The sequence below is a fragment of the Acomys russatus genome, chromosome 21, assembly GCF_903995435.1.
Source record: "Acomys russatus chromosome 21, mAcoRus1.1, whole genome shotgun sequence".
NCBI classification, from domain to species: Eukaryota; Metazoa; Chordata; class Mammalia; order Rodentia; family Muridae; genus Acomys; species Acomys russatus.
In genome coordinates, this window is record NC_067157.1 from 30291547 (window position 1) to 30302032 (window position 10486).

The window sequence follows — 10486 nt, forward strand, 5'->3', positions numbered from 1 at the left end:
GCTTTTGCAGAGGACCTATGGGTGGTCAAAACTCTCTTTAACTCCAGTTTCAGGGGATCTGATACTTTCTTCTCATTTCCACGGGCACCAAAATGCAAGTGGTGCACAGACATACATGCAAGAACAGCACTCACATGTCAGAGAGGGCTAGTGTAGGTTTCTCCCCATCACCCAAATTTTCTTCCCAGATTGCCTTCCTCCTGTTCCAAATATACACAGGGAGAGTTAAGGCATATTACTGAACAAGGAGTCATTGTTAGAGACTAAATCCGGAACCCTCTGTCAATGACTTCTTCAAAGGCATAGTCCTTTACTGAACATAACCATATGAAAGTCCCACAAAGTTTTCTGTCATTGACACTGCCAACAGGAGTTGGGAGAGCCACTGGAAAGGCTCACCCACATGCCTTTGGGTGGGAAGGGCTGAATTCTCCCAATGGAATCAGGAGTGTACCACATCCTGGAGCTTACATTCATTGGACAGCACATGGAGACAGCCATACATCTCCCCACCTGACAACTAGACAGCAGGACATCGCCCTCAGAGTATCAATATTCTCTTTGTTTCATTTTTTCTCTGTCCTGGATATTGAGTGGGATTATAAAAGGAAGGAATGGAGAGACTGAAAACTAAGAAATATCAGTCTCTGGTATGGAAGTGGATGGCATAGACATGAAAGATAATGTGTTATACTGTAAATGATTTTGAAGTTGTAAATTAAATTACATTTTATGCAAATACTAAGCCTTTTTCATCGTTGTTGTTAGCTTTTTAATTTTATGTGTTTCAATAATTTAATAAAATCTTTTATTTGATTTCATAATTATTAGAATTTATTAATAACATTGTAACATATTATACAGAACATAGTGTATCATATATTTTCACAAAGGCAACTTTATTTAATTATGATTAATAAATTTCCCAGAATTCACAATAATACAGTATCATAAAGCATATGATTCATGAAAGTCTATAATTTTCAAACAAGTTCTTAGAATTTGCCTTTGTAAGCTGTTTCCATGTCTCACACTAAATTTATATTAAGAAAAGATGCTCACTGAAAAGTGTCTAAATTATACAATTGTTTTTATAACTATGACCTAGAACAAGTAATTTTCAATAGTAACTATTTGGCAAAGCCTTTTGTATTATTATTAACTTTATTGATTTATTCACTTTACCTCATGATTATACCCTCCTCCCTCCTCTCCTTCTGGTCCTGCCCTCCCACCCTCTTACCCCTCTCCCTGCTCCCCTTTTCCTCAGAAAAGGGAGCCTCCCTCATGTACCAACCCACCAGGAGCACATCAAGTCACATCAGGACTAAACACATCCTCTTCCACTGAGGACAGACAAGGCAGCCCAGATAAAGGACAGGGATCTAAGACAGGCAACTGAGTCCATTCAGAACCTAAGTAATAACTTATAAAATCTATTTAGTGGATTTATCAAAGGTAATGAATTGATTTAAGGACAGTGACCAGAACAGAGAGATAAAATGATAAGGCCATTTTGAATCTGTGACAGGCCAAATTTAGATTAAAATGAAAGTGGAAAAATTGTTGACATATCATGATTCATTGTACATAAATAGTAACTAATGCTTTAGGGTTCTTTGATACACTTAAATTTTTATATGTCCGCTTGCATTAACACAATTTAAATGCAGAGACAATGTTTAAGGAGATGTCATTACGAGATTCCTTAGTCCATATTCTAAAAGCAGAAGAGCAAGGATAGGGCAGCAACCAACCAGAGTCTGTGATATTCTGAGAGTGGAGCATGGCCCTGAGATCATGTGACCTCGGGACCATGCATCAGCATGACCAGCATGGAGGAAGAAGTCAGATCACATGACCTCGGGACCATGCAGCAGCATGACCAGCATGGAGGAAGGAGTCAGATCACATGGAGGCCCAAGGCCTAGGTATTTCCTAATAAATATTCCACTTGCACAATTCCACATTGTATTAATCAAATTATTGATTAGTGTCCACTACCTCACTTCACACTGAGTACAAAGTTTTGCTTGCATTGTTCATGAATTCTCACTGAAATAGCTTAAGACATAGGCCTGAAAGATAAAAAACAGAAGTGGTCAGCAGGGTGGTGGCGATGCACTCCTTTAATCCCAGCACTGGGGAGGCAGAGGCAGGCAGATCTCTGTGAGTTCAAGGCCAGCCTGGTCTACAGAGTGAGATCCAGGACAGCCAAGGCTACACAGAGAAACCGTCTCTGGAAAAACCAAAAAACAAAAAACAAACAAAAAAACCAAAAAACCAAAGTCATCAAATTGATGGAATAAAAAGAACACCACAAACACACACACACACACACACACACACACACACACACACACACACACATGTGCACATACTTATAGACATACACACACATAGACCTTTAAATTTAATGATGAAATAATTTTCCCTTCAAATAATTATGTGAAATGTATGTGTTACAAAATTATACTAAACAGCTTTGCAGTAGTGACTGGGCCTCATCTCCTCTGTGATAGAAGGAAGATTTAGGAGCAGCCCCCTTACTCTCTGAGGGGCTGAGTATGAAGGCATTAGGCTTTAGACTTGACCTCTTCTGACCTAAATGCACTCACTAACAGAGGGCCCACCCTGCCTGATTTACCAGGTTGTGGTGAAAGTAATGAACCACTGTAATTAACGTAATCCATAACACAGAATAAACACCCTGCAAATTTACATAAAATCTTCTGAAGGTTTAAGTTCCCTCCATGTTGTGTGAATTGGTTCCAGTTTCCAGAGTTGGTGTGTTTGTTAGTGAGCAGCTCAACACCTGGTAACTGAAAGAAGGGCTCATGCACAAAGAGCCAGCACAGGTGAGAGATTGTTAGAAATTAATGATGCACTAACACATTCAGATTTATACTCAGTTTTCCAGTGCGTACAAATACATTCAGAAAAGTATGATGATCGAGGAGGGGACATGGTAAAATTACTTGTCAAATGTGTTTAAACGGTGTCTTAGTCAGGATAACTATTGCTGTGTGTTGGGAGCACGAAGGTCCTGTAGTCACAGGAACCATCTCAGTGGAGGAGATAAAATAAGATGCCTGCAGTCCACGTTAAAATCTGTGAAAGGATGTTGTTATTGTCCCGGTGAACTTTTTGCTATTAGTAGCGGCAGACCTCACCCAAATACAACAGAATGCCTATTCCAGACTCTTCCCTCCCTGGGCTATTATCTCTAGTTCTCAATTCCTAGTGTAAGACTCATGTGGGGAGAGTCTTTTCCTGGAAGCCCCAATGAGAGACGGAATCCGAGACGGATGCAAACACAAGAGGCTTTTATTGATCTGTTGCGATGGGGTCAACCTGTCTTCGAGAAGGATGAGACCCTGAACAGCAAAAGCTGTGGGTTTTTATATCCTTTACAGAAGCAAACTTCAGCAACCCTGACCAGTACAAACTTGATTGGATAACAGGGTAACATTTAAGATGATTGGCTGAGTGACCAAGGCTAAGCAAGGGGATCAGGGCCAGATCATAGGAGGGAATTTTTCATTTGTCCTGGTCACTGTGACCTGTAGCTCTGATTGGTTGGCGCCGGGTACAAAGCTCCTAAGAACAGTTGCTAACTGTGTGCTTATGGCTCTCCCTGGAAACTCTGCCCGGGGAGGGTCAAGTGCTCAGGCCCTGAACACAAAGTGGTGTTGATTTGGTCTCTACACTAGACCTCACTTGTAATATGACTGTCACATGCACTTTATGTCCCGCTGATCACTATGCTTTCATGGTCAGAGAACACACTAGATTCTAGGCCTTTCCCTAATACAACACACCTTCATGGTCATATGTACATTTCAAAGGAGTTTCCAAGTAGTCATGAGACTACTTAAGCTTTATTGCGCATCTGGAATCAGAACAATTGTTTTCCTGAAACCTTTTCCGAATTCGATTGTGTGGCTAAAAATTAAACCAACTGGCATCAGAATCCCCAAAACTACCATGATGAAGGCTATCAGAATCAAATTTTTACTTTTCCCTCTTCAAGGTTCATTTCTGTCCCTTCCATGACACATGTAGGAGTTCCCATCAATTGTGATAAAGAACCAGGGCCAAGGCAACTTGTGGAGGAAATGGCTTATTTCAGTGAGCACTTTCAGCTAACAGGCTTTCTCTTAAGGAAGTCAGGATAGAAACTGAAACAGGCCAGAGACCTAAAGCAGCAGCTGATGCAGAAGTCAAGGAGGGCACTGCTTACTGGCTTGTTCAACATGTCTTGCTCAGCCTGCCTTCTTATAAAACCAGGACCACCAGCCCAGGGATTGCACCATTCACAATGGCCAGGGCTCTCCCCTATTAGTCACTAATTAAGAAAAAATTTTATTGTCACATCTTACTGACGTATTTTCCCAAATAACTTTTTCTCTTTTCAGATAACTCTAGCTTGTGTCCAGTTGATATAAGACTAGACAGCACAAAATGCTACTGGAAAAGGAACTGCTACTTTTACTGAATTGAACTAAATATCAGTTACATTTGAATGCAGATACTCTGAAGCTTTTGTTTACCTACACTGCCACTCAGATGAGGAACACATACAGTTCTGTGGCTGCAGGAGAAGCCGCTCTTAGTGAAACAGCTGAAGACAACCCAAACTGGTGCTGTTTAAGGTCTGAACAGAAGAGCCATGGGAAGGGAATATTAATGGGTCTGAGGTTCCTTAGTCACCTGTCAGTCACACAAAGACAGGCTTCCTCAAACACAAAAAAAACCCTCTAATCACAAGGTTCAGAAACCTGAGGCATGGGGATTGCCTGCAGTTAGTCTGAGCTACAGAAAAAGTCTCTGTGTCTCAAATAAAAATAAGATACAGTATCACACCTAACGGAAAGCTTTACAAGTGTAAAATATATCTAAAATAAAAGACAGTGTATACTGATGATAGTCGTGGTACATGACAAAATCAAAACTGGAAAAAATTAGCAAGCCAGAATATTTCAATACATATCAATAACCTTGCTATACACAGTAGACTTAGAGTTTTTTCTTTACTTTTCTTCTTGTAGGCTTTGAGCTTTTTCAAAACCTACTTCATTTGGGTTCTTTAATGTTTATTCCTTCCTTTTCAACCCATCTACTGTAGATATGAGAGAAAACAGGTTGCTGGCAACAGGAGAAGTAGACCTTTGTAGACTCAGTTCCTTGGACCCATTCTGCTCTTTGTGGTCAAGATTCCAGCAAACCAAGTAAACACTGCAAACCAGCAATTCAGCAAAGGTGACTGCAACTGTAGCAGCCGGAACCCAGAGCAGCACCTGGAACCCAGAACTTGGAAGAGTTCTCTGGATCATTTCCTTCGAGAAGTGTCTCCAAGCAGAGCAATGAGCAGTCAAACAAAGTCCAACAAAAGGGAGCGATGCTAAACCCAAAATTCCAATCCTCTGGTTTTTGGCATATATATATATATACATATATATATATACACATATCCTCTCAGAGTTCATACTAGGGTTTTGTCAGTTGACAAAGATCATGATCCCCACAAAAGGCAATTCCTCTTCTAGTAGACAAACACCACGTGTCCTCCCACAACTCTGTTTCCAGCGAAAAAATACCATACATTCTCCCAGAAATCTATTTCATCCCACATTAGGGATCAAAACAAAAACATGTTTACATCCAATATACCACTATATGTAAGAGTGTCTTGTTTGCATGTCTGTGTACCATGTGACTGAAGGGACTGAGGAAGCCTGAGTTATGCACAGGACTATCGTGATCTATGGCTGTGAGATGCCATGGATGCCGAGTCATGAATCCTGATCATCAGAAAGAGCAGCCAGTGCTCTTACCTTTACAGCCATCTCTCCAGCCTAAGGCCTGGAGTTCTGTAATTTCATATATCAAACAAAAAATAGGGAGTAGAATGTGAGATTTGATTATTCCTCCACTTTATCCTGCCCTCTAATTTATAAAAAAAAAGCAAGACATTGCAAACACACCCAGTTGGCTTTACCTAGAGTAAATTATACAACGAATTCAGATCTTTACCGGAGGAGGCATTAGAAATACATCTGCAGACCCTAGTAAGATGTGATTTCCAGACTCTGGGTGACTGCTTATTTTTCCATTTATCTTAGTGTTTTCTTCTTCTGAACACACTAGTAATTTTATTTTAATGCACAACTTTGAAAACCTGTGTAAATCTTTAGAAACTTGGCGAAATGAGTGAAAGATCATCTATAAACCACAGTGACTAAAGAAGGACCAATGTAAAATCCTTACTTAACATATTACAACATGTAAAGCTCTAGCACTGAGACCATTCCTCTGGGTGCTTCCTCCCTAGACAGCAAGTCACTGAACAGATGCTGCTATCTGTGACAAAGCTTTTCTTTTCCTCTATAAACAACTGAGTAGATGTTAATGTATAAACATCTTGGTTTATACATCTTGACCTTAAAATTCACATTTTTTGAATGCAGAAATCTAGGCCTCAGTTGACAGAGATCAATATATTTCACTTCTGTAAGCACGAAGGGCACTGTGGGTCTCACTTTTTCATTTACATTGTATCACATATATACTACAAAGAGAATTAAAGACTATATACTCAAATTGGACGCTTAAAAGGTTTAAGAAGAGCCAACAATTAGAATTTTAGAAATACAGGAAAAGGGGGAAATAGGCATGGAGCCACAGAAACCAAGCAAGACTAATCAACACAAAACACTGTGGAAAATGATTAGAGCTGGGGTTCTCTAACTCCATTACAATGAGAAACTAATTTTATATTTAATTTTTAAAAACTCTGTCATCTGGATTTACCCATTTGAGTCAGAGCTGAATCATAAGTCATCACTTTGCAGGAGCATTCTGCGCTCTCAGTTCCCCCAGTGACGATGTTCTGCTGTCTCTTTTCAATCCCCAACTAAACCAAGAATCTACTCAGGAAACAAGTTGGTGGTGGAAGAATTCTCTCTCAAGATTTTCCCAGTGACAATCACTCTGATGGCTTTTCGAAACCAAGGATAAAATAAAGCATAAATCAAAGGATTCATGGCTGAGTTATAGTAACCAATCCAAACTAGTATTTCATACACATATGTGGGCGTGATGAAGCCTAGGAAGGCATCAATGATGGTGTCAATAAAATATGGCAGCCAGGAAAGGAGGAAGGCAGCCACTGCAATTCCCAGGGTTTTGGCTGCCTTCCTCTCCCTCTTGGCCACCCTGTCCTTGTAGCTCTCTGCTGCATTGGCAGTCTGGTCACTCATCTTCTCAATCTTTTGAGCCTGATGTTTAGCAATGAGGAAAATCTTAGAGTAGACAGTTATCATCACAAGTGAGGGGATAAGAAATAATATAAAATTGATGAAGACCCAGCTTTGATTCACTGCAATTTGACAACCCCCCACACAGGTGAGGGCACTGACTAGATCCTCCAGCCCTGCTTCACTTGCTCCTGAGTAAAGGAGGGAAAAGATATAGATAATGGAGAGGAGCCATGAGAAGATGATGCACTTGCCAGAAACAGATGCAGTGAACCTGGTGGGGTAAGCCAGGGGGTCACTGACTGCAATATATCTGTCCACAGAGATGAAGCTCAAGTGGAAGATAGAAGAATAACAGAATGAACCATCAAAACAAGAATGGAATTTACAGTAAGTCTCCCCAAAGTACCAACATCCCTCCACAGACCTCACTGTGCTGAAGGGCATCACAGTCAATCCCACCAAGAAGTCAGCACAGGCCAGGGATGCCACCAGGAAGTTGGCAGGAGAGTGCAGCTGCCTGAAATGAAGAATTGATGTCATCACCAGGAGGTTTCCACACACAGCCAGCATAGTCCCAAAGCCAAAGACTGCATATAGGATGAGGCGAGGGCCTGTGGAGTATGGGATCCTGACACAGGAAGTGTTCAGGTTCTCATAGCACAGCTGGGCAGATGTGGCAGAGAGCAGGTCTCTGCTCAGTATGCTGCCTTGATCCCAGGAAAAGCTGTCATCATCTGCTGCCATGTGTGCTATTCCAAATGTCCTCAGATTCCAAATACAAAATGTGTAATTTCTAATGCATTTTGTCTTAACACCATACTTAGACATTGATTCAGGTTTTCATTTTCTGAAATGAGTTCCTTTCTAATCTCCAGGAAAGCTTCCTAAGTATATGAATGCCATTCACGTCTCTTTAAAATGTTTTCTCTGCTTTATCTATTTCTTCGCATCTCAAAAGCACCAGTGTGTTCTGCGATGCACATTTGAATCTCACCTTTTATTAGCATTCTCAGCCTTATTTAGCTAACCTACATTAACACCCAACCACTCCTAACCCTTAGGAAAATAGCCTAATGATGACAAATACAGGTGTCCCTGGTGTCAGGTGAGGCAAGTGAGAGCTTGTCTATTCATCCTGTTTATTTCCTAAACAGTTTTGTCCTTGTAATTTGCTAGTGACTGTTGACCTTTCTATACAATGTAGGTGGATGTGATATCTGCCCCAATATATTTTTACCAAACATTTGAGCTTTGATCATTAGAGATTGCTTTTCCCCTTTGTGAGAAAATTTACCACTGACTCTCACATTTTGTGTTACCAATATTCCTTCCTTGATACATATTGAAATATTCTGGCTTGCTAATTTTTTCCAATTTTGATTTTTGTCATGCACCATGACTATCATTAGTAAACATTGTTTTTTGCCTTAGACACATTTTACACTGGTAAAGCTTCCTTCCCTCGAAGATTGGTCTCTCAAAGAAATAATATGCAAAGCTATGTGAACACCTATTGTCCTCTGTGTTCAGGTTTAATATTTCTGATTCAGAAAAGTGAGGGCATCAACTGCCAGAATTTGCTCACGGAACAAAGCAAGGAGTGTGTTGTGATAAGCAGTAGGGAAACCAGGATTGATAAACACACAGGGAACCATCTCAGTGAAGGAGATAAAATAAGGTGCCTGCAGTCCACATGAACAGCTGTCAAAGGATGCTGTTATGGTCCAGGTGAACTTTTTGCTATTAGTAGCAGCAGACTTCACCCAAATACAACAGAATGTCTATTCCAGACTCTTCTTTCCCTGGGCCATTATCTCTAGTTCTCAGTTTCTAGACCCCCACCTGTAATATGACTGTCCCATGGTCTTTATGGCCTGTGGATCACTATGCTTTCTTCGTTAGAGACCACACTATGTTCTAGACCTTCCCCCAACACAACACACCTTCATGGTCACATGAACATTGCAAAGGTATTACTATACTTAGTCCCATCTTAAGCTTTATTGTGCAGCTGCAATTGCAATGATTGTTTCCTGGAAACCTTTCCTAAATTTGATTGTGTTTAGAGATGCTTAAAATTAAACCAACTGGCATCAAACTCCCCAAACGTCCATCAAGTTTAATGAAGCCTATCAGAACCAAGTTTTTATTTTCACCTCTTTAAGGTTCATTTCTGTTCCTCCCATGACACCTGCAGGGAACTCATCATCTGTGATAAACCGCCAGGACCAAGGCAACCTGTGGAGAAAATGGTTTATTTCACAGAACACTTCCAGGTAACAGGAAGTCAGGATAGACACTCAAACAGGCCAGGAACCTAAAGCAGGAGCTGATGCAGAAGCAAAGGAGAGGCTCTGCGTACTGGCTTGTTCACCATGGCTTGCTCAGCCTGCTTTCTTATAAAACCAGGACTACCTTCCCAGGGATTGTACTACTTACAACACCCTGTACCATCCCTAATCAGTCACTAGTTTAAATTTTTCATACAGCTAGATCCTATGGAGTCATTTTTTTTTCAAATGAGGTTCCCTCCTTTCAGATAACTCTAGCTTGTATCAAGTTGACGTAAGACTAGACAGCACAAAATGCTACTGAAAAAGGAACTGCTACTTTGACTTAATGGAACTAAACATCAGAGTTACCTTTGAGTGCAGAGGATTCCAGTAAGCATGAGCTCCTCTGAAGCTTTTGTTTACCTACACTGCCACTCACTTGAGGAACACATACAGCTCTTACTGAAACAGCTGAAGTCATCACAAACTGGTGATGTTTAAGGTCTGAACAGAAGAGCTACGAGCAGAAGACATTAAGGAGTCTGAGGTGCCTTTAGTCACCTGTCAGTCACACAAAGATACTTCCTCAAACACATTAAAATAGGAAATAAGGCAAGTGTGGTTCTTTAAACCTCTAATCACAAGGTTTAGAAAGCTGAAGCGGGGGGTATTGTCTGCAGTTAGTCTGAGCTACAGAGAAAGTCTCCATATCTCAAGTGAACATCAGAAATAGTATCATGGCTTAGGGAAAGCTTTACCAGTGTAAAATATATCTAAAGAAAAAGACAGTGTATACTAATGATAGTCATGGTGCATGACAAAATCAAAACTGGAAAAAAATTAGCAAGCCAGAATATTTCAATATGTATCAGGAACCTTGCTATACATGGTAGACTTAGAGTTTTTTCTTTACTTTTCTACTTGCAGGCTTTGAACTTTTTCAAACCTACT

General features: G+C 40.5%; 1 protein-coding gene across 1 annotated transcript; it reads right to left on the reverse strand.

The window, feature by feature from the left end:
* Positions 1-6929: 6929 nt before the first annotated feature.
* LOC127205252 (trace amine-associated receptor 7c) lies at positions 6930-8006 on the reverse strand. The gene has a single exon (XM_051164455.1). It carries the CDS (start codon positions 8004-8006, stop codon positions 6930-6932), a length of 1077 nt encoding a protein of 358 aa, XP_051020412.1.
* Positions 8007-10486: the final 2480 nt, after the last annotated feature.